Source organism: Myotis daubentonii, chromosome X (assembly GCF_963259705.1).
Source record: "Myotis daubentonii chromosome X, mMyoDau2.1, whole genome shotgun sequence".
Taxonomy (NCBI): domain Eukaryota; kingdom Metazoa; phylum Chordata; class Mammalia; order Chiroptera; family Vespertilionidae; genus Myotis; species Myotis daubentonii.
The window spans coordinates 119712061-119738087 of NC_081861.1; the positions used below are offsets into that span (position 1 = coordinate 119712061).

The 26027-nt window shown below is 42.2% G+C and overlaps 2 protein-coding genes across 2 annotated transcripts in view; one reads left to right on the forward strand and one right to left on the reverse strand.

The window, feature by feature from the left end:
• IL1RAPL1 (interleukin 1 receptor accessory protein like 1) overlaps window positions 1–26027 on the reverse strand; it is a 745385-nt gene that overhangs the window by 626676 nt on the left and 92682 nt on the right. The window lies entirely within an intron of this gene.
• LOC132224663 (transcription factor SPT20 homolog) lies at window positions 19131–23270 on the forward strand. The gene is made up of 2 exons (XM_059679777.1): window positions 19131–21475; window positions 22934–23270. The coding sequence occupies exons 1-2, from the start codon at window positions 19131–19133 to the stop codon at window positions 23268–23270; spliced, it is 2682 nt and encodes an 893-aa protein (XP_059535760.1).

Sequence of the window (26027 nt, forward strand, 5' to 3'; positions counted from 1 at the left end):
CTCACAGTAAAGACTACCATCCACCATCATCAAATAAGCAGCATGACTGCTATGGTGCCAGGCTCTCTGCAATCAGGGAAATCCTGTGGAATAGGATAGATGGGGTAAAGGATAATGCTCCTAGGAATTCTGGTAAAACTCATTAGCCCATATGACTCAGCATCTATTGTATAGAACACATGATCTGCAATCTAGGCAAAAAGTTCAATCATTACACTTTCAATGTTTATAAAATGGCTGTAAAGATAGGACATACATAGATGTGCAGAAAACAGTTCACAATTGTGAGTCATCACTCAATTATCCATTCCAGCAAAGAAATGTGAATGTGCATTTTAAAAAAGACTGAGTTTTCCTGAAAAGGGTGGCCCTGCAGTAGATACAATATACTGTGCTAACAATTCAGACAGTTACTTCTTTCAACCTCCTAAAGTTATAGCAAATGGATCCAATGCCTAAAGAAGTCCATGATTTATCCAAGCTTGCCTATCTAATTAGTGGCAGAAATGGGATCAGAACTCACCTCTTCTAACTTCTAATTCATTGGTCTCTTCTATGTGCTACTGGAGGTAACTAGTGCTAGGTTAGCATACATAATTATATATATACTAGAGGCCCGTTGCAGGAAGATTCCTGCAAGAATAGGGCTTCCTGAAGCCGGAGTGAAGCATAGAAGAGAGCAAAGCCCGCCAAGGCTCCGCTCCCGTGTCCGCTGCCTTGGCTCCCTCCCTTCTCTGCCGCTTCACTCCCTTCTGCAGCGCTTGACTTCCTTCTACGCTGTCTTCAGTCTTTAGTCTGCGCCTGCATATGCACATTAACTACCATCTTTGTTGGGTTAATTTGCATACTCACTCTGATTGGCTGGTGGGCATAGCAGAGGGATGGTCAATTTGCATGTTTCTCTTTTATTAGTGTAGACTAGAGACCCGGCGCACATGGCAGGAGGGTCTGAGCCCTCTCCACCACCGCTGTGCTCACCAGCCATGAGCCCAGCTTCTGGATGAGCGAAGCTCCCCCTGTGGGAGAGCACTGACCACCAGGGGCCAGCTACTGTGATGAGCATCTGCCCCCTGGTGGTCAGTGTGCATCATAGCAACTGGTCATTCCGGTCATTTCACCATAAAGGTCGCTTAGGCTTTTATTATATAGATATTAAGTGTTTGAAAGAAATGTTACCCACTCTTAAGCCCCTGATTTTATATTATTTTACTTTCCAAAACTAGAGGCCCAGTGCACAAAATTTGTGCACAGGTAGGGTCCCTGGGCCTGGCCAGCGATCAGGGCTGATCTGCGGGTGACCGGTGGGGTGATTGAGGGGTTCCCTGCTGCCACCCGTGTTGGCTGGCCTGGGGCCTGTGGGCTGTGGGCAGCTCCTGTGTTGAGCATCTGCCCCCTGGTGGTCAGTGCACGTCATAGCACCCTGTTCTTCTGCTGTTCAGTTGATTTGCATATTAGACTTTTGTTATATAGGATATTTGTCTTGTGGAGAAAGGCAGCATATGCTCCAACTTGGATTTACTTGAAAATATAGGTCCTTAAGCTCCTAAAAATCTAATAAGAAATAAAAGAGAGCAAGCAGCAGGTCTTAAAATATATCATGCTTTCTTCAGCTCTTTCCACTACATACTTTCAACATATATACACTTGTAAAAGGGTTGGTTTCTAAGAGGACTAGTTTAGAGTCTGGCCTTGTTAAGGAGAAAATACTCTAACTTTAAATTCAGTGAAAATATTGGGAACTAACAAATCTTTTGGACATAATAAAGAAGCAATTATATGGCACACAAGTAAAATTAAAGTTATGGAAGTCAAACAGTGCATTGAAGCTCTCTATAGTTTTCTTTAGCACTGTGCTTCTTTGAAACAGGGAAAGATTCTGAAATTGGCATGCATCTACTGAGAGGAAATGGTTGGGGGGGGGGAACACTGTGCAAAAAGCTTTATATAAAAAAACTTCAAACCCACCAGGATAGCTATTAATTAAAAAATGGAAAACAACATGTGTTGGCGTGGAAGTGGAGAAATTGAAACCCTTGCACATAGCTGGTAGGCATATAAAATGCTACAGCCAGCCACTGTGGAAACCAATCTGACAGGTCCTCAAATATTAAACATAGAATTATCATATGATCTTAGAATTCTACTCCTAGGTATACACCTAAAAGAATGGGAAGCAAACACTTAAACATACTTGTACACCAATGTTCATACCAGCATTACTCACAACAGCCAAAAGATGCAAACAACTCAAATATACATCAAGATATAAATGGATAAACAAAATGTGGTCTATATATACAATGGGATATTACTTTGCTTTAAAAGAAATGCAAGTCTGTTACATGGTACAACATGGATAAAGCTTGAAAACATTATTCTAAATGAAATAAGGCAGACACAAAAAGACAAATATTGGAAGTGTTAGCCATTACAATTAGGCAAGAAGAAGAAATAAAAGGCATCCAAATTGGAAAAGAGGAAGTAAAACTGTCCTTATTTGCAGACAACATGATATTATACATACAAAACCCTAGAGACTTCATCAAAAAGCTACTAGACTTAATACATGAATTTGGCAATGTAGCAGGATACAAAATTAACCCCAAGAAATCTGAGGCATTTCTATACACCAATAGTGAACTTTCAGAAAGAGAGATTATAAAAACAATCCCGTTTACCATCGCACCAAAAAAATTAAGCTACCTAGGAATAAACTTAACTAAAGAGGTAAAAGACCTCTACTCATAAAACTATAGGACGTTGAAAAAAGATATAGAGGAAGACATAAACAGATGGAAGAACATACCATGTTCATGGATTGGTAGAATCAACATCATTAAAATGTCCATACTACCCAAAGCAATCTATAAATTCAACGCACTTCCCATTAAAATACCAACGGCATACTTCATAGATCTAGAACGAACTCTCCAAAAATTCATCTGGAATAAAAAAAGACCCCGAATAGCTGCAGCAATCCTGAAAAAGAACAAAGTAGGTGGGATCTCAATACCAGATATCAAGATGTATTACAAAGCCACTGTTCTCAAAACTGCCTGGTACTGGCACAAGAATAGGCATATAGATCAATGAAACAGAATAGAGAGCCCAGAAATCGGCCCGAACCAATATGCTCAATTAATATTTGACAAAGGAGGCAAGAACATACAATGGAGCCAAGATAGTCTCTTCAATAAATGGTGTTGGGAAAATTGGACAGATATATGCAAGAAAATGAAACTAGACCACCAACTTACACCATACACAAAAATAAACTCAAAATGGATAAAGGACTTAAATGTACGACAGGAAACCATAAAAATTCTAGAAGAATCCAAAGGCAACAAAATCTCAGACATATGCCGAAGCAATTTCTTCACTGATACAGCTCCTAGGGCACTTGAAACTAAAGAGAAAATGAACAAATGGGACTACATCAAAATAAAAAGCTCTGCACAGCAAAAGAAACCATCAATAAAACAACAAGAAAACCCACTGTGTGGGAAAACATATTTGCCAATGTCATATCTGATAAGGGCCTAATCTCCAAAATTTATAGGGAACTCATACAACTTAACAAAAGGAAGATAAACAATCCAATCAAAAAATGGGCAAAGGACCTAAATAGACACCTTTCAAAAGAGGACATTCAGAAAGCCAAGAGACATATGAAAACATGCTCAAAGTCAGTAATCATCTGAGAGATGCAAATCAAAACAACAATGAGGTACCACCTCACACCTGTCAGACTGGCTATCATCAACAAATCAACAAACGACAAGTGCTGGAGAGGATGTGGAGAAAAAGGAACACTTGTGCACTGCTGGTGGGAATGCAGACTGGTGCAGCCACTATGGAAGACAGTATGGAGTTTCCTCAAAAAACTAAAAATGGAACTCCCATATGACCCTGTGATCCCTCTTCTAGGAGTATATCCCAAGAAACCAGAAACACCAATCAGAAAGGATATATGCACCCCTATGTTCATAGCAGCACAATTCACCATAGCTAAGATCTGGAAACAGCCTAAGTGCCCATCAGTAGATGCATGGATTAGAAAACTGTGGTACATCTACTGCTCTAAAAAGGAAGGAACTCTTACCATTTGCAACGTCATGGATGGAACTGGAGAGCATTATGCTAAGTGAAATAAGCCAGTCAATGAAGGAAAAATACCACATGATCTCACTCATTCATGGACAATAGAGACCATTATAAACTTTTGAACAATAATAGATACAGAGGCAGAGCTGCCTCAAACAGATTGTCAAACTGCAGCGGGAAGTACGGGGAGGGTTGGGGGACAGGAGGTATGGGGGTAAGAGATCAACCAAAGGACTTGTATGCATGCATATAAGCATAACCAATGGACATAAGACACTGGGGGATAGTGGAGGCTAGGGGACTGTCTAGGGCGGGGGGGAAAATGGACACATATGTAATACCCTTTGTATTACTTTAAGCAATAAAAAAAAGACAAATATCACATGACTCCACTTAAATAATATACATAGAATAAGTGAATTTGTAGGGATAAAAGTAGAACAGAAGTTACCCTGAGCTGGCAAAGATGAAGGAATGAAAAGTTGTGGTTTAATGGGTACAGAGTTTCTGCTTGGGATAATAAAACATTTCTGGACTTGGAGAGTGGTGATGGTTGCACAACACTATGAATGTACTTAATGCCACTAAATTGTACAATAAAAATAGTTAAAACAGTAAATTTTGTTATGTATATTTTACCACAATTAAAAATACATTAAATTATACACTATAAATAAGTGAATTATATAATGAGAATTATATCTTAATAAAGCTATTATTTCTTACAAGTTCATATGTAGTATCTCATTTAATCTCACTCTAAATTCCCTCTCTATTATTTGTCCCTGGTATTTGTATCTCTAGCTCTAAACACTCTCAAAACTCTAGATTTATATATCCAGCTACCTATTTATCATACTATTTTGTGTCCTACAACTAAACTTTTACTTTTTTCTTCAAATCTACTCTTACCCTGGTCTCTATCTCACTGATAGCCACCCATTCACCTAGTTGCTCAAGCAAAATGGCTAGAAGTCCTTTAATAAATTATAATATTTTTGTTTTTATTTATTCATTTATTTATATATATTTTGGACAGTATTACAGATGTTCCCCATTTCCCCCTACATGCCCCCCTCCACCCAGCCCCCAACCCAGTCCAGGCATTCACCACACTATTGTCTGTCTCCATAGGCTATGTATATATGCATAAATGTTCTTTGGTTAATCACTTCTCATCCCCCCCACACCCCTCTTCTCTCTGATTTGTCAAACTGTTCCATTTATCCATGTCTCGGGACCCATTTTTTCACCAGGTTTTTTTGTTCATTAGATTCCACATATAAGTGAGATCATGTGATATTTGTCTTTCTCTGACTGGCTTATTTTATTTAGCATAATCTCCAGGTCCATCCATGCTGTTGCAAAAAGTAAGAAGTCCTTCGTTTTTAGAGCCATGTTGTATTCCATTGTGTAAATGTACCACAGCTTTATTATCCACTCATCTACTGATGGTCACTTGGGTTGTTTCCAGATCTTAGCTTTATTATCCAATCATCTACTGATGGTCACTTGGGTTGTTTCCAGATCTTAGCTATTGTAAATAACACTGCTATGAACATAGGGGTGCATGGATTCATTCTGATTGTATCTTGGGATTCTTAGAATGTATTCCCAGAAGTGGGACCACTGGATCAAGGAAGATATGAACAAGTGGAAACATACATATACCATGTTCATGGATTGGAAGAATTAACATCATTAAAATAACCACAGTACCCAAAACAATCTATAGATTCAATGCAATCCCTATTAAAATACCAGTGACATATTTTACAGATCTAGAACAAATGTTCTAAAAATTTATATGGAACCAAAAATATCCAGAATAGCCTCAGCAATCTTGAGAAAGATGAACAAAGTTGGAGGGATTGCAATACTGGATAACAAACTATACTACAAAGCCATTGTAATCAAAGCAGCCTGGTAATGACACATGAACAAGCATATAGACTAATGGAACAGAACAGAGACCCCAGAAATTGACCCATGACATTGTGGTTAATTAATATTTGACAAAGTAAAAAGAGTATCTTTAATAAATGTTGTTGGGAAAATTGGACAGGTACATGCAAAAACAAACAAACAAACAAAAAATTAGACTATCAACTTATACCATACACATGAATAAACTCAAAATGGATAAATGACTTAAATTTAAGTCATGGAATCATAAAAATCCTAGAAGAAAACATAGGCAGTGAAATACATCAAACTAGAAAGACATTATAGTCTTACCCCAATAAAACAGGCATGAAGCAAGTGAGGGGGTACCGAATATTCAATAATTAAGTTTAATATTATTTCAATATTTAAAGATCAAATTTATAACAAAAATTGATTAGGACAATAAAGAATTATAATTTTGTAGTGTATGACTCTTTTATATTTAGCCTATCATTATCACTAATTGAGTTTTTTTAATTTTCTATTTTTTCTATAGTGTGTAAGTACCATTGGAGATGGAATCTTCTCTGCCTCATTCACCACTTTAGCCCATAAATACTTCCTCTATTTTCTAGTCTCTCCTGCCAACTGACTTTGAGGTTGGAATTTTTCCAAGAGAGGATCTGTCATTTCAGCTTATGGGTCTGACACTGCTTCTTTGCTCTTTTTCCCTCCAGACATACGGGTAGTAGTGGTTTCCTGCTGTTCCTAATTCTTGATTGCCTCATGTTCTGTCATTTCAGCTCTTCTAACATATTTATTACTAGTTTCCCATATTAAATTCCCCTACTGAACTTTCAGAATAAATTTGCTTTAACTGACTAGATCATGGCCAATACAATCGTTAAGAAAACAGATATCTAAGCATTTATTTTTTTTAATTTTATTTTATTGTTTAAAGTATTACAAATAGTAGTACACATGTCTCTTTCTTTCCCCCATTGACCTTCCAGCGGCCTCCCCTACCCCCCCCAGCACATGCTCCCCCTCCCCCCCCCCAGTGTCTTTCATCCATTGGCAATGCTCATATGCATGCATACAAGTCCTTCGGTTGATCTCTTACCCCCCCAACCCTCCCCAGCCTTCCCACTGTAGTTTGACAGTCTGTTCAATGCTTCTTTGCCTCTGTAGCGATTTTTGTTCATCAGTTTATAAATGTTCTTTATATCTAAGCATTTAATCTACATTATACATATATTCCTAAAAGTGTCCCATGATATGAGAGAAAGAGGTAAACAAATTATATAGTTATATATTTGAAATTATTACATATAGCATTAAACACATTTAATAAGTGTGCCGCACTGGCACAGCCAGGTTTGGTGAGCCTGAGAGGGGGCGGTGAAGGATTAAGAAAAGACAGACAAGAGAAGAAAGCTGGGTCTGGATGGGATGCTGCCCTCTCTGATGGAGAGACAGCACCACGACCTTCAAGCTGAGTCTTTATTTTATAGCCAGATTCCATGAGGCAAAATAAGGGCGTGGTTACAACATTCTCGTGGGTTTTGAATCTACTCAATTAAACGCACCTGATCAAGCTTTGTTTACTTGCTGCATCTCCCGCAACCCATATTACTTAGCCACATGGGACCACAGGTTCGGACCATAAGGTCAAGGTTACAACTATAGCCTTTGGCTATAATTGTGCTGGGACTTGCACATGGCTTTGCCATGAGAGGATCATGCCCTCTCATTAGTCCCAGGCTTGAACCCATCCAAACACTGTAGCCGCTCTCCACAAATAAGTTAAGGTACTTTAGCATTTTCCTATCTATGATGAAAGGCTTTTATTTAGGTATCTAAAAAATGGGGCAGAATTAAACTGTGAGTTGTTTTAATTTAAAATAGAATTGGACTCTGAGGGAGAAACGTAGGAATTCTATATAATTTATGCATTCTTCAAGTTAGTTTCTTTTCAATATTTTTAGGCAATTTTATTGTAATTTTAGTATCAATTCCAGTCAATAGTAATTTTTAGATTTTTATGACTAGAAAGAAATGCCATTAATCTGAATCACCTACAGTTCACTAAAAGAACAAATGGTTTAAATACTGATAACCTAACAACTTCATCTTGCAAAAATAGGGCATTTTTAGAAAAAAAATGATATAATGACTTGTATCCTCCTATCTAATAAAAGACAAACATGATAATTGACCGTAACTTTGCTACGCTTCCCATTGGCTAATCAGGGTGATATGCAAATTAACTGCCAACCAAGATGGTGCTTAATTTGCATATACCAGCTGGGAGCATAGCAAGCCAGGTGGCCAAAAATAAGCTGGGCAGTGGAGGTGGGAGCAAAACAACCCGGCCAGGTGGCTGAGGGTGGCGGAAACAGGCCAGGCGCCTGAGGGAGGTGGGAACAAACAAGAAGGCCGGGTGGCTGAGGGAGGGGGGACCGAAACAAGCCGGACATCCCCCAGGGGTCCCAGACTGCAAGAGGGCACAGGCAGGCCTGAGGGACCCCCCCCTCCCCGAGTGCACAAATTGTTGTGCACTGGCCTACCAGTTTCTTTATAAATATAAACACAATTAAAATGCAACAATATGTTAAGGATTCTTGTGAACAAAAATTGTAGGGATAAAACACTTTATACTTAGATTATAAGAATATAATACCATAGAATGACATTAGAAATATTATTAAAAGTTTAAAAAACCAAAAACAAGTGGGTCTAATCTTTATCCAAATGTGATAGAGAATAGAAGAAGAGGAGATTTTCATGGGCAGAAGAATCGACTAACAAGCTGTGTGATCATGAACAAGTAAGTTTTTCCTGAACTTCAGTTACCTGATAATACAATTATAAGGGCGCTTAACTTCATAGAGTTGTTCTGAGAAGCAAATCACATCCTGCTGTAAACATACTTTGTAATGGAAAAACTGGTACATAATGTTTTATTGCTGTTATTATCTGCATTGATGGTTTAAGTCCTTAGATTGTCAACCAGCCTACATCTGTTGAATCTTCTCAGTTATGTCCCATGTTTCACATACCCTTCATTCTTAATAGTATTTCACCACTGGCTAAATATGGAATTTATATCAAGGTCACCACTTTTTAAACGTTTATTCTCCTTTCCAGCAGCACCTCATAAAAGAGATAAATCACATAACTCTTTATATTCAACTAGAGGCCCGGTGCACAAAAAATTGTGCACTTGGGGGGGAGGGGGGTCCCTAAGCCCATCCTGTGCCCTCTCGCAGTCTGGGACCCCTCGGGAGATAATGACCTGCTGGCTTAGGCCTGCTCCTGGGTGGCAGAGGGCAGGCCCAATCCCTAGGTGCAGCCCCTGGTCAGGCTCAGAGCAGGGCCGATTGGGGAGTTGGGGCGCTGCCCCCTGTCATGCACAGAGCAGGGTGGATCGGGAGGTTGTGATGCCACCCTTAGTCACGCTCAGGGTAGGGCTGATTGGGGGGTTGGGGCACCACCCCCTGTCACACTCAAGGCAGGGTCAATGGGGAGGTTGTGGCGCCACCCCCTGTCATGCACAGAGCAGGGCCCATCAGGGGGGTTCGGGCTCCATACCCTGTCATTCACAGACCAGGGCAAATCAGGGGGTTGGGGCGCTGTCCCCTGTCACGCACAGAGCAGGGTCAATCAGGGGGTTGGGGAGCTCCCCCCTGTCATTCACAGAGCAGGGCTGATCAGGGGGTTGAGGAGCTCCCCCCTGTCACTCAGAGAATAAGGCCAATAGGGGATTTGGGGCACTGCCCCCTGTCACACTCAGGGCAGGGCGGATCAGGGGGTTGGGACACCGCCCTCTATCACCCACAGAGCAGGGCCAATCAGGGGGTTGGGGCGCTGCCACTGTCACACTCAGGGCAGGGCCGATGGGGAGGTTATGGCTCTACCCCATCACACACAGAGCAGGGCCCGTGGGGGGGGGGGTTGGGGCGCCACCCTCTATCACCCACAGAGCCGGGCTGATCAGGTGGTTGAGGCACCGCCACTCTCACACTCAGGGCAGGGCTGAGGGGGAGGTTATGGCTCTACCCTGTCACACACAGAGCAGGGCCCGTGGGGGGCGGGGGGGTTGGGGTGCTGCACCCTGTCACACACAGAGCAGGGCGGATCAGGGAGTTGAGGCGCCACACCCTGTCACACACAGAGCCGCAGGGCGATCAGGGGGTTGGGGAGCTCCCCCCTATCAGGCACAGAGCAGGGCTGATCAGGGGGTTGGGGCACCTTCCCCTGTCATGAACAGAGCAGGGTGGATAGGGAGGTTGTGGCCCCGCCCCCTGTCACACACAGAGCTGCAGGGCGATCAGGGGGTTTGGGCGCTGCCCCCTGTCACGCTGATCCCGGTGCTGGGAGGCCTCGCGGCTCCACTGATCCCGGTGCTGGGACGCATATTACCCTTTTACTATATAGGATAGAGGCCTGGTGCACGTGTGGGGGCCAGCTGGTTTGCCCTGAAGGGTGTCCTGGATCATGGTGGGGGTCCCCACTGGGGCGCCTGGCCAGCCTGGGTGAGGGGATGATGGCTGTTTGCAGCTGGTCACACACCCTTCAGGGGGGGAATCCCCACTGGGGTGCCTGGCCAATCTGGGTGAGGGGCTGAGGGCTGTTTTCAGGCCAACTGAAGCTCTCAACTGCTCCTTTTTTTTTTTTTTCTTTTTATTCTGGGCCAGCTTTAGCTCTGGCTCCAGCCCTGAGGCCTCTGCTGCTGAAAGAAGGTATCTGGTTTGTTTCGGTTCTATAATCGAAACTCTGTATCAACTCCAGCTCTGAGATCCCGGCCTCCCTGAAAGCAGTTTTCTGGGGGTTTGTTTAGCTTCTATATTTGTTACAATGTTTCTTAAACTGCAAGCTCAGAGGCCGGCAAGGCAGGCGGGGAAAGTTGGAGTCCTCCGTCACTGAAGCAAGCAAGCCTCATGTTTGTTTCAAGCTGCCTGGCTGCCGGCCGCCATCTTGGCTGCCGGGGTCCAACCCCAGCAGGTCCAGGGGTTCCCAAAGGCGTGGACGGAGTCGGCAAAGAAGGAATGACATGGAGACAACGTTCAGTTGATCAGTAGCCTAGCCAGGATCTCCAGCCAGGATCTCCAGCCAAGTTATGGTCTGGATCTCCAGAGAGGTTCTGCTTTGGATCTCCAGCGAGGTTCTGTAGCCATGTTCCCTCACTAGGTTCTCCAGCCAGGTTCTGTCCAGGCTCTCCAGTCAGGTTCAGTGTCCAGGTTCCAGTCAGGTTCTCCTGCCAATCTCTGTAGTCAGGTTCAGTCCAGGATCCCTTGCCATGTTCTCCCGCTAGGCTCTGTCTCTAGGCTCCGAGGCCAGTCCCTCTCCAGGATCCTCCGGCATGCTCTCTCCAGCGAAGTTCTTCTGTCTCTAGGCTCCGTGTAGGTTCTGTCTTCTTGATTCTGTTCTAAGTTCTGAGTGTTTCTGTCTTGTTACAACTGTATTTATACCAGTTGATTCAATCCTATCAATCTCTATTACAAAGGTTAGGGCGTTTCTTATCTCCATTCCAGGGAGAAAAGATTATGTAGTTTAAGCATGATTGTTCGTAGTTAAAGGGATTAATTACCCGCCTGGCACTTAGTTGAGGGGTTTTATTCCCTCCCTAACTTCAGGGGAAAATCCCTACCTGGGGATTCAACCTTTCTCGGAGAGGTGACTTTGGTTAAAACACAGCGCCAAGAAGGTGAGCAAACATATTAAGAACCATATGCCATATATGCCAGGTCCCTTGAAACAGCAAGGATGGACCGGCTCCCGGCACTTGGCTGGCAGTTAATTTGCATATCGCCCTGATTAGCCAATGGGAAGGGTAGTGGTCATATGCCAATTACCATGTTTCTCTTTTATTAGATAGGATTTCCTTCTCCTGTGAATAGAGCCCTCTTCCATTTCTTTTCTTCAGACCCAACTTTTCTGTTTTATAGAAAGGTGCAGTATGACTAGAATGCCCTTTCTGAAAGGGAAGTCCCATATATTTGAAATTCAGTGAAACGTATCTCAAACTATTGCCAGAAACAGCTGCAGTTGCTGTGAGGCCTAATGTGGAAAGCATCCCCAGATGCAGTAGTGGGAAGAAAAAATAAATAAAAAACATCATGAGTGAGGGCTTGTTTGTTATTAGCTCTGTTCTCACTTTCTAGTTTTAGATGGTTCAATCATCAAGGGGACTCTAAAAGTGGACAGTTGAGTATTTGTGGATGTCCACAGCTGTGCACGTGAACAGGCATTTTGAAATTCAGTAGTTTCAGAAGTATGCACCATATAAAAAACGCTTATCCCTAGAGGGGGTGGTGGTGGAATCCTATGTAATAAAATCCTAATATGCTATGTGTCTGGTCATCTGTTCAACCAATCAAAGTGTAATACGCTAATGATATGGTAAGGCTACTCAAGTGCTTGCTATGATGTGTACTGACCACCAGGGGTAGATGCTCTGACCAGTAGGTTAGCTTGCTGCTGGGGTCTGGCCAATCTGGACTGATCAAGATGGGCTAGACATGCCCTGGAGCCCTCCTGTGGTCCCTCCCTGGCTGGCCAACGTCCCAAGTCCCTCCCCAGCCCCGATCTGCACTGGTGGGGTGGTTCGGCCTGGCTTGCACCTTCTCGCAATACAGGACCCCTCAGGGGATGTCGGAGAGCCGATTTTGGCAGATCCCGCAGGCCAGGCCAAGGGACCCCACTGGTGCACTAATTTGTGCACCAGGCCTCTAATAATTACATAATTTGCAACAGTCAGCTGTTAAAGCCACTTTCCTGCCAATACTATAAGATTATTTCTCATGTTCTTCTAAAATGAAACAACCATTAAAAAGAATTAGAAGTACATTTATTATATACATGATTTCTGGTTATAATATCTACTTTTTCCTTAAAAGTCCATTAAGATAATAGCATGAAAATATGGGAGAACTCTTATAGAATGGGGGAGTTCTACTCCATTATATTCTTACTTATCAGCATATAGGGTTTAAACCAATTATTCTTCAAACACACATAAAAATGATCTTAATGATTAACTGGACATCTTTTCCTTGACTAATTTCTTAAAGTGACAATTTATGCAATAGCATTGTAATCATTCCCACTCTCAAAGCCTTTCTGTTCATTAGTTTTATAAAATTGACTACTTTGGTGGCTTATTTGTGAAAGCTATTACATTGCTTCTGGATTCTAGTTTCCTTTTACTAACTGATCTATTTGAAATCCAAATTATACACATATCACCACATGATTTCACTTTGTAGTTACTGATGCCATTATTTACCATTTATTTTGTCTATAATGTATAAAGCACTTAACATGAATAAGCCATTAACTTTTGTGGCTTTGGGTATGTTAGTTTCTCATTTGTCAAATGTCTACATGAAGGTTTGCATCCTTTCCTACAATTTCAAAATAAATTACTGATAACATCATTAGACATTTTATCTTTATCTGATCCATTAGTGCATTATTGAGAGAGTTTACATAGGGGTATTCTTTGTCTTCATATGTGCATCCTTTATGTATGCTTATAATTTATCTCTATCCCTTCATTAATAAAAATTTTTAGTAGTAATATAACCTGCTTGCCTCACTTTCTCAACACAGGCTCATCCATTTCTCTACTATAATCTGAATTTTCTCAACATTTCTCAGAAAAATTTTTACTAGGGTTATAAAAAATCTTATGGCTTTCAATCGTTATCTGGCTTGAGCACAATATGACATTTAATGTTATTTATGTCCATTTATCTTGAGATTTTATTAGAGGGCCTCTTCCTGGTTTTCTTTTGTGCGTTTGCTCATTCTTTCCCTTCCCCTTACTTTTTTAAATATTTATTTATGTATTAAATGTATTGGGTTGACATTGGCCAAAAAAATGAACATAAAAGTTTCAGGTGCAGGCTTCTATGTAACAAGATCTATATATTGCAGATCAAATCTCCTGTCACCATATATTAGGACCCCATTCTCCCCCCACCCCCTTCCCTCTGGCATCACCACACTGCTGTTTCTGTTCACAAATTTCAGTTGTATATCCCACATATGAGGGGAATCATATCCTTCTTAGCTTTTTCTGGCTGACTTATTTAACTTATCATAATGTTTTCAAGGTGTATCCATGTTTTTGCAAATGATGCTATGCCATCCTTTCTTATGGCTGAGTGAGTAGTATTCCATTATATGTATCACATCTTCTTTATCCAGTCCTCTATCTTGGGACACTTTGGTTGTTTCCAAATTTAGTCATCGTGAATAATGCTTCAATGAACATAGGGTTACATATATCTTTGCAAATATGATTTTGAGTCTTTTGGGCATATACCCAGGAGAGAGACTGCTGGGTCATATGGTAGTTCTTTTTTTTCTTTTTCTTTCTCTTTCTCTCTCTCTCTCTCTCTCTCTCTCTCTCTCTCTCTCTCTCTCTCTCCTCTCTCTCCTTTCTCTCCTCTCTCTTTCTTTTGTAGTTCTATTCTTAATTTTTTGAGGAATCACCAGACTGATTTCTATAATGGTTGTACCAGTCTACATTCCCACCTCCCTTTCCCTTAAATACCAAAACTTCCAGAAGTTTTTGTCCCTCTCTTCATTTTTTTTAAGTGCTCTTACATCACCAAGTAATACTCAAAACAAGTATTACTGCACCCACTGATAGATAACAGTTGTGTGCTGGAGTTATTTAAAATAACAGAGTAAACAGACTTTTAAAAAATTGAAAATTAAGTAAAATTTTAATGAGCACATGCCCATGGTAGAAAATTTCCACCTTTGTGCCCTAATCACCCTGAAGCCCAAGCCAGGGGCAAAACCTATTACCAGGTTCTTTGTTATCCATAGAAATTGGACCAGTTAACATCCTTAACAATAATGTTTGAAAATGTTTGTCCCTTACACAATTTGCTAGCTTGATAAATCATGAATGGCTTTCAACTTTAGCAGTCTATTAGGTAAAAATATGGTCTTTTATTTTAATCTTAACTTGCCCTTATATTATTTGTGAGGATGCATATCTTTCCATATACTTAAATAGTATTTGCATTCCTTATTTTGTAACTGCCATGTTGATCCCCCTTTTTTTTCTTCTTGGTTAATGGCCATATTTTTATTAATTTGTAGGAAAATTTGAGTCCAAGTTGTAAGATGGAAAATATTGAGAAATGATTTGGGAAAGGCAGATTAGAGCAATGGTTACTGGGGAATCAGAAGAAAGGAACATAAAAAAACAACAACCCACGATGGCACCATAGGTCTTCATTTCTGACTAGGAAGAATTAGACGCTTTCAAGAGAAAACATATTATTTGAAAAGAGTGATAAAGATAAAAAGAATAACTGACTAAAGATGAAAAGCTCTAGTGAATCAAGATAGCATAAAATAATTAGAAGAACCAGACTTTGAAATAAAATGCACCACTTGTTTAAAATGCCACCACCACCACCACCAACAACAACAATAAAATCTACATTTTATAAAGTAAGCAAAAACAGGTAGTTTGAAATATGAAATCAACTGAACCATGCAATCCCCCTACTCTATCCACCTCAAAATATCTTCTGTTGTTACTTTGGGTGATACACATCCACATCCATACTTGCACAGAGCAGAGAAAAACTTTAACTTGACACTCCAACAGAAAATTTATTATTAAGCAAGTTCAGAACTGGAAGAACGCTATGAATTATAATTTTATTTTAAAAAACACACACCTCCAAATAGAAAAGGACAAACCATAGGAAGAAGTGAAACAGGAGATAATAAAATTTAGGAGAGACAAGGCATAAATGAGATTTAAATTTTAAGGTAATTTTGGTAGACAGAATTTCTAAAATGGCCAAAAATGACCCACTCTAATACCCAAAACCTGTGAGTGTGAGTTACCACTTCTGTAATTATGGTCTATTATGTGGCACCATGACTTAAAATAGGGAGGACTATCCTGGATTTTCAGGTGGGCCCTTAAAAGCACAAAACTTTCTCCAGCTGGTGGCAGAAAAGGAAGTCAGAAACACTTGGAGCATGAAAAGGCTTCAACATGCCAGCCATGCTTTAGGATGGATGGAGACACTTGCTAAAGAATGTGAGCAACTCTTAGGAGCTGAGGCTTCTGGCTAACAATCAGCAAGAAAATGAGAACTTCGATTCTATGACCACAGGAATCTGAATTTGGCCAACCACTTGAATAAGCTTACATTTGGATGCTTCCCCATATGCTCCAGTTAAAAGCCTAACCCAGCCAACCTTGGTTTTTGCTTTGAGACCCTACGCTGAGCCTGCCCTGGGTTCTGACCTAAAGAACTGTGAAAAAAATGGGTGTGGTTTTATGCCACTGATTGATTTTGTGGTAATTTGTTATGGCAGCAATACAATACTAATAGAGTTCCCAAGGGAGTTCAGGTATAACTACAATTAACATAGAGTCATAAATGACAGAATAGAAAAGAAACAAGAAAACAAAGTCATACAAAAAGATTCAGAAAGAACATAATAAAAAAGACAGGAAGATATTATATTCAACATACCTATAACTGAAATCACTGAAGGAAAAAAGCAAATCAAAGAAACAAACAAAATATTTTAAGATTACTATTCAAAAAAACAAAACAAAAATAAAAACCTGTTGAAATGAAAACTCTGAATTTATATATTAAAAGTCTCCCATCATGTACCTGGAAAAACTGAGAAAGAATGGTCAATTCCAAAAAATATCTTAGTAAAACTATTACACCTTTTTTTAAAAAATGTGAACCTCCAGAGGAAAACGGCCAAGCCCTTACATAGCAAAGAAAACCCAAAGCACAACAACAGCAGAACAAAATTTTCAAAAATTCTAAAGGGCAGAGTGTGAGCCAAGATCTTAAATCAGCAAGATTTTAAGAATTAAAAAAAAAAATTCTGAGGAAATATTATACATATGAACTCTTCCTACAACTAGATAATTTTACAATAAAAAGATAAAGATTTGGAGAAATTTTGGTAATGAACATAGATAATTGAAGATCTGGTACTAAAATAAAGGCAATATTAGGATTCAAATAATAATGTGCAAAAGTTTTTTTCTGTGATGAAGTAGAAATGACACAACTAAAAAATGCAAAGAGAGGGAGAAAGGTATACGGAGTAGTTTGATTCATTAACATGTAGCTGGGGATTAAAATATTTAATGCTGGCAAAGCTGGCATGGTAAAAATAAGAATAAGAAAAAAGAGGACTAAAAGTGATTATAGAAAGCTATCAGTATAAACATAAGGAAACAAAAAAAAATGAAAACAAACTATAAAGTAGCATGACAGAACCGTAGGTTCTTTTTATATTAAGGATATTAGTTCTTTTTGAAGTATATTGCAAATATTGCCTCCCAATGTATAATTTAATTTAGATTATTTGTCTTACATTTGTTTTCATTTATTTTTTAATAATTATATAAACCTCTCACTTTATAACTTCTAAATTTTGTGTCTTTTAGAAAGACTACCTTCACTCTGGAGAAAATATTCTCCAATATTTTCTTCTACTAGTTTTATGGTTTCATGATTGCTCCATTTATTTTTATGGAAGTGATAATAGAAAAAAGCGGTGTTTTTTCAAACAGGTTTCCTTGTTACCATCATTGCTGAGTGAAAACATTATCTTTTCTCCACTCACATGTGATGCAGCTCATTGTATAACAAACTCCTGTATGTTTTTGGAATTATTTCTTAGATCTCTAACTGTTCAATTTATATCGGTTGAAATTTATTTAAAACAGCTTCACTACTCTTGGGTGTTATATTTCCATGTAAATTTTAGGACTACATTGACTGGTTCTAATAGGGCACCTACATGAATGATCAATTTTGCTTTGAAATAAGTAATTCAATGCATATTTAAAAAATTATCCATAAAATTTGCATATTATCTTAGATAATATCCAGTGGGAAACCTGCCCTGAAATTCCCTATCAATGTTACAACGTGCTTCTCTTCTTTTAGAAGTAGTTTCTTCGAAAAGTGGCAAGAGATCAGGCTTTGGAGTGAGAAATTAGATTTGTACACTGCCTCAGCTGCTTACCATTTTGTAACCTTGAGCTCATTACTTAAGTTGGCTGAATGTCAGTTTCTTCCTTTAGAAAATGAGGATAAAAACGCCTGCCTTGTAAAATTCCTAAAACATTAGATAAATTGTATTTTGAATAAGTATGAAATATCCCTGACGGTTGGTGGGACCCTTCGGGAAAATAATTTCAAATAGAGGTTGAAAGCATCCTCCTGTATAACTACAATCTAGATTTCTCTTCTAACCACAGAATTGCCAGGACTTGACCCCTTTTTATTTGTCTGATAAATTTCTATTCATCCGCAATTATCTGTGAATAGATTTTCTCATTTCCCCTCGTTTAGCACTTTCTCTTTCATCACCGTATCCAAATGTTTATAAATTGTTATTATCTGACTACTTGTTTTGCCTCCCTAAGGAAACTGAACTCCTTCACCACCAGTTACTTGTCCTTTTGTGCCAATCTTACCATATTATCTCCCTCATAATTGATTCTCAAAGGTAGCTGTTTGTTGAACATACATACATTTTTTACGGGAAGGAGGAGAGCATATAGGACATATTTATTTTGTATTTTTCTCTCCTTTGTTCTTTGTTTAAAAAAGAAACACTCGGTGGGGAGGAGGAGGACACTGCGTTAGTCCCTAGAAACATTTTTTGTCATTATCTTTTAAAACTGCATGGACTTAACCTAAATGCCTCACCCAACCAACTCGCCAATAGGCAGAGGCCGGCATCAGAACAGGAAGTGCCCATGACCGAGGGGGGAGGAAGGTACGCATGCGTACAGAAGTCGGTGTGACTTGAGCATCCCACATGGACTTCCGGCTGAGATAAGGTCAACGGACGCGAGGCGAGGCCCAGTGCAGAGACCAGAGCCTGTGCAGATAAAGGTATTTTCAGAAACTAGCAATAATTTGATGTAGTGCTCCCTTGGGGACAGGTATCTTGGGGGCCATATTGACCTTAGATGGGTAGCCCACTGCGCAGTCGCGGTATTTACAAAATGGTGCATCAATGTTAAAGATGGATTATTTACACTGTGCGACAGCGCACTTAAGTTTTCTCTTCTTTTAGGGCTCCCGCTTTATGTCACAATGCAAAGAGCTTTAGAACAAGCTATGGACTACGCGGATCGTGTCATTGAAAGCGCCCAGCAGAGACCTCCTCGGAGGAAAGCCTCATCCACTAGGGGGAAATCTCTGCATGAAAAGCTGTATGATATGTACGTTGAGGAGTGCGGGAAGGAGCCCGAAGGTACGGAGGACTTAACGCGCAATGTGAACTTGCTGGAGAAGCTTGTTCGGAGGGAGTCCTTGCCCTGTTTAGTGGTCAGCCTATACCCAGGCGAGGAGGGGTATTCGCTGATGATAAAGGGAGAAAATGAACTCTATTCAGAGACCATTAGACTGCCCTATGAGGAAAGGGACTTTCTTGAATACGTGGATGCAGAGCAACTGCATCCTATTTTGGTGGATGCCCTGGAAAACTCGCAAGCTAACATTTTTCAGAGCGGGTGTGTCATCACAGAAGTGCGGGACTATAGACAGTGCACTAACGGGGACCGCAGTCCTTACCAAAGCAGACATGTTCTCTTACGCCCCACGATGCAGACGTTAGTTTCTGATGTACACACCGTAACCAGCAATAACCAGACATGGACCCAGGAAGACAGACTTTCACTTGAGAGCCAGCTGATCTTAGCTACAGCTGAGCCCCTGTGCCTTGATCCTTCTGTATCAGTAGCCTGCATTGAAAACAAGCTGCTCTATAAGAAGCAAAAGATGAACACTCCCCCAATGAGAAGGAATTTCAAGAGGTATTCTACAGCCTCCCTGAATTGGCAGCAGAAGCTCTCTTATAGTTCACCCCCTCCTGAGCTAAGGGCATGGAATTTTCACAAAAAAAGGAAAGAAAGGCAAGCAGGTCAGCAGGATGACCTCAAATTTCCCAAAGCAGGAAGTTGTGTAGATATGTGGAAACAGCAACCCTGTGACTTGGAGGTCCCTTCTGAAGTGGATGTGGACAAATATGCTAAAGAGGAGAGGTCTGTCGCATATGATGATGCACAACCAACAGTCTGGCCAGCCCTGGAGACACAAGAGGATTCTCTATTTGGATGTGAAGCTGGCGATCCATCCCAGATAACAAAACCGACCGTCATGCAGTCTCTGAATGATCCATTTATCTCTGGAAAGAGAAAGTCACGTAAAAAAGCCAGACGTAGGAGACGGAGACAGATGTCTCACCACCACTCCTCCACAGATGACCAACCCAGTAGTTCCAGGCCTGGGTCACAGACTGGTGATGGGAAAGCAGCCAGGCAGTCCGAGGAATTGGTGCAGAATTGGGTGGCACAGAGCTCCAGTGGCTCCACCAATCTCAGCCAGCTTTCTCCAGGGAGAGCAGCGGAACAGCCTCAGGCTGTGTCAATTCAGTCTCCAGTTGAGGGCCAGGGAGGCCAACACACACCTCCAGCCATCCCTCTTCCCTGCAGCTCAGGAAACAGCTCCTGGGACAACAGTTTTACTCCACAGCAGGCAAGCAGCTTTGGTAAATCTCCATCTCATGCCTCTGCTTCAGAGCCACCAAGTCTTCCCAAGAAATCTTCTGTGAAAGGGAACCAAGCTCGCATACTTCCTGCAGCCACCGTGTCTACTGCCAGCACATCACCAAGTACCCCGGCCAGCCAGGTCAAGGCCACCTCTGTTCATCCCAAGGTCACCGAAGTGGTGAGCCCTGCTCATGCAGCCCAGACAGTGGTGAGAGGTTCTACGCCCCTGAAGGGCTTTACCGCTAGGACCAAGACTCCTATAGATATCAAGCAAAGAATTCTGTGCCTAGGAGGCCAGCGGCCAGCACCTACACAGCCTGCTTTACCAAAGCCTCCTTCACAAGGCATTAAAATTATTTTTAAAAATACTCCGGAGCTCACACCCATAGCTCTAATTCAGGTCCCAGGTTCAGCCATTTTGAACACCCAGATGCAGCCCCAGCGGCAGCCACAGCAGCAGCCCCAGGGGCAGCCACAGCGGCAGCCCCAGCAACAACCCCAGCAGCAGCCCCAGCAGCAGCCCCAGCAGCAGCCCCAGGGGCAGCCACAGCAACAACCCCAGCAACAACCCCAGCAGCAGCCCCAGCAGCAGCCACAGCAGCAACCCCAGCGGCAACCCCAGCAGCAGCCACAGCAGCAGCCACAGCAGCAACCACAGCGGCAACCCCAGCAGCAACCCCAGTGGCAGCCACAGCAGCAGCCACAGCGGCAACCCCAGCAGCAACCCCAGTGGCAGCCACAGCAGCAACCACAGCGGCAACCCCAGCAGCAACCCCAGTGGCAGCCACAGCAGCAGCCACAGCGGCAACCCCAGCAGCAACCCCAGTGGCAGCCACAGCAGCAACCACAGCGGCAGCCCCAGCAGCAACCACAGCAGCAGCCACAGCAGCAACCCCAGTGGCAGCCACAGCAGCAGCCACAGCGGCAACCCCAGCAGCAGCCACAGCAGCAACCCCAGTGGCAGCCACAGCAGCAGCCACAGCGGCAACCCCAGCAGCAGCCCCAGCGGCAGCCACAGCAGCAACCACAGCGGCAACCCCAACAGCAGCCCCAGCAGCAGCCACAGCAGCAACCACAGCGGCAACCCCAGCAGCAACCCCAGTGGCAGCCACAGCAGCAGCCACAGCAGCAACCCCAGCAGCAACCCCAGTGGCAGCCACAGCAGCAACCACAGTGGCAGCCACAGCAGCAGCCCCAGCGGCAGCCCCAGCAGCAACCACAGCAGCAGCAACAGCAGCAACCCCAGTGGCAGCCACAGCAGCAACCCCAGTGGCAGCCACAGCAGCAGCCACAGCGGCAACCCCAGCAGCAGCCACAGCAGCAGCCCCAGTGGCAGCCACAGCAGCAACCACAGCAGCAGCCCCAGCGGCAGCCACAGCAGCAACCACAGCGGCAGCAACAGCAGCAACCCCAGTGGCAGCCACAGCAGCAGCCCCAGCGGCAGCCACAGCAGCAACCACAGCAGCAGCAACAGCAGCAACCCCAGTGGCAGCCACAGCAGCAACCCCAGTGGCAGCCACAGCAGCAGCCACAGCGGCAACCCCAGCAGCAGCCCCAGTGGCAGCCACAACAACAGCCACAGCAGCAGCCCCAGTGGCAACCCCAGCAGCAACCCCAGCGGCATCCACAGCAGCAGCCACAGCAGCAGCAACCCCAGCAGCAGCCACAGTGGCAACCCCAGCAGCAGCCACAGCGGCAACCCCAGCAGCAGCCACAGCGGCAGCCACAACAGCACCCACAGTGGCAGCAACAGCAGCAACCCCAGTGGCAGCCACAGCAGCAACCCCAGTGGCAGCCACAGCAGCAGCCACAGTGGCAACCCCAGCAGCAGCCACAGCGGCAACCCCAGCAGCAGCCCCAGAGGCAGTCACAGCAGCAGCCACAGCAGCAGCCACAGTGGCAACCCCAGCAGCAGCCCCAGCGGCATCCACAGCAGCAGCCACAGCAGCAGCAACCCCAGTGGCAGCCACAGCAGCAACCACAGTGGCAACCCCAGCAGCAGCCCCAGCGGCAGCCACAGCAGCAACCACAGTGGCAGCCACAGTGGCAACCCCAGTGGCAGCCACAGCAGCAGCCACAGTGGCAACCCCAGCAGCAGCCCCAGTGGCAGCCACAGCAGCAACCACAGCGGCAGCCACAGCAGCAACCCCAGTGGCAGCCACAGCAGCAGCCCCAGCGGCAGCCACAGCAGCAACCACAGCGGCAGCCACAGCAGCAACCACAGCAGCAGCCACAGCAGCCACAGAGATTCTACCAGTTGATTCCACAACGATGTCAGCAACCTCTACATCATTTTCAACAGCCAGTGGCAAAGGGTTCAAGTACAAATGGTTCAACCCATCAAAGAATGATCTTACCTGCTCCTCAAGCTGCTATCATTAACCTCAATGAAGTAGGAAGTCTTCTGCAGCCCCAGATGGTCCTGTTGTCTCTGCCTAGCTCTACCCAGACCATACCTGGGCCAAGCCCTCCCCAACAGAGGCTTCTGTTCCCTGCTGCCTTCCAGCAGCTGCCACAGGCCCAGATGGTACAGTTGAGAATTGTGCAGATCCCAGTGACTGTGCCAACCACAGAAGCCCCAAACAGCTCAGCTACCTCCACATCCACATCCACATCCACATCCACATCCACATCCACATCGTGGCCAGCAGAAAGCAAGCCAGACAAAAGGGAAAATGAATAGAGGCCCACACAGCAAGTCCAGGTCCTGAATCTTACATTATTTTTCTCTTTAAAAACATCAAAACATCAGAAGAGCATTAAATCAAAGGGTTTCTTATTTTTACTACATTTTTATCTGTAATGTCTCAGTATTTTACATTTCTAGGTGTGCAAACTGTACAGAAGCACAACCCTATGGATTTTAAGTAAAAACAGGGAAAAAATTTAATGGGGGAAGAAAAGAATGGACTATGAATAAAATGAAAATCCTAGCTCTGCAATTTACTAATCTTATGTCTATTTTATAATGTCTCTGATTTCCTTGTCTGTAACATGTGAATAGAAATATGTACTTATAAAGTTTATCGTCAAGGTTAATGTAAATAATATATACTAAATATTAATTTTAAATTATATTTAAATTAATTTTAATTATTAAAACAGTAAATATTTGAAGGAAATAATCCTAAGTATTTAAGCTGAAAATAAACTATAGTAATAACATTAGTGCAAATAATAGTTTTGTTACATTACATAAAAGCGAACCTTAGAATCGATGGATACTATGCCTTGGAAATTTAATTCTTAGTAAAAAAAAAAAAGAAAGCACTAGACTTAAAAATAATAAGTAAGGGAATTATTTAAATATATATGTATATAAATATTTAGATAGGTCAAGATATATAGACAGATTTTAATTCTCTATTAATAAAAAGTAGCCCTTTAACTCTATCTTGATGTCCTGCACAACATGGTGAATTCTCTGTTTAATAAAACTGGATGCATTAGAAACTTGTAATTCATTCTTCAGTAATTGAGGGATGATTTTAATATATGACTCAATATCATTTGTCAGACAGTATTCTTCAAATGCATTATTCAGGTTGTGCTTATTATTTTACAAACACTTCATAATATACAAATGCACCTGTTGTCTGCCATTCATCTTGCTCTATTCTGTCTTAATTATTTTGTCCCCATCAGACAGGATAATAATCACAAGAGAGAAAAGGTAAAGGTTTTTTTATTTATAATGGATAAGTGAATGAAAATGATAAGTTTAGGTGAACTGATGAAACAAATTACAACAGGGAATTATAGGGGAAAGAATGAGTAATTGGGATATAAAAATACCTTTGTATATATCTATTAATTAAAAATGATTTCTGTAGCTTCTAAGCAACATATTTTAGGATAATATTATAAGGTAGGAACTAAAAGTCTAGATCAAATCTCACTCCCCCCAAGAGCTTGAGTAAATTGAAACATGGATTATATATATATATATATATATGCCTAAGCGACCAAACTACTGATAGACTGGTTGCTATGAGGTGCACTGACCACAACTGGGTAGACACTCAACACAGGAGCTGCCCCCTGGTGGTCAGGGTGCTCCCACAGCCAACCTCCCGTGGTCCCTCCCCCCAGATGGCCAGGGGGTCAATGTGCTCCTACAGCCAACCTCCTGTGTCCGACCAACCTCCTGCAGTCCTTCCCCCTGGCCAGCCAGCCCCGATCGCCCCGATTGGGACTGGGTGAGACAGCCCCGATCGGCCTTGATTGCCACACAGGCTGAGGGACCGCACCCATGAATAAATTCATGCACCAGGACTCTAGTATTTTATGAGCAAATATAAATATTTATTTCACTTCACTTGACACTATCTTTCTGATTTTCTGGAATTGAAGATTGCTTGAAAAGAATGAGTTATTGAAAAGCATTTACAGTTAATTTTTGTTAAATAGTTGTTTTCTTGACTTTATTTGATTGTAATGATATTTGCTATTTGAGCTACCCCTGTGGATGACCAGTAAACATCTTTCACTTAATGTGTTCAAATGTCATAATATTCATCATCTCTCAAAGCTTATAAGAACCTTCACTATTTGGTGGTAGAATAATTCACAAAGTACTAGAATTAATTATCAAGTAAGTAACTTTCAATAATTTTAAAAAGCAGAAAGTCTATCTGCACATCCTTATCATCCCTTCTACTCAAACTTGTGGACTTGGAGGGATTCTTAGAGAAATTTTCAGACTTCCTTGTTTTGTTGATTAGATCCTTTATTCTTAATGGCCTGTCACATTCACATTTAGAGTCAGAAAGCAAACATAGGGAAATCAAATTCTGAGTGAAGTATTTTGTATCAAAGATTCAAGTTTGACAATACTACTTCCCTATCCCTACAGCACTCAGAAACCCTTGAGCATTTCTGTTTAACACAGAGAACAGGCTAGAAATAATACCAGGCATGCCAATTACTCATTTGAAAGTTTTCATTCTTTTTCCACAATTTTTAAAAGACCCTCTCCCTTATTTTTTATTAAAGTATACTCGACATACAGGTGGACAGCATAATGACTCAGCATTCCTATTCCTTATGATGCAGTCACCACAAAAGTCTATTCATTATACCTTATCACGATAACATTACATATTTTCCCTATGCTGAACTTTGTATCCCTGCGCTTTTAAAAATAAGTGTAGGTTGGTGCCGCTTATTCTTCTTCACCTTTTTCAGCCATCCCTGCACCGACTTCCCCTCCAGCAAGCATTCATTTGTTCTCTGTATCTGAGTCTGCTTCTGCTTTATTTGTTCATTTGTTTTGTTTTCTTAACAGCCGAACCACTACCCAATTTAGGTAACAAATAATATACAAAAGTTGGAGGTAGAATGAGTCCTGACTCTAGCAAATAGATGTATGGTGCAATATTTTCACCTGTGACATTTCTAACCAAGTCACACTACTTTGCTTAAACTCCTTCCCTGCATC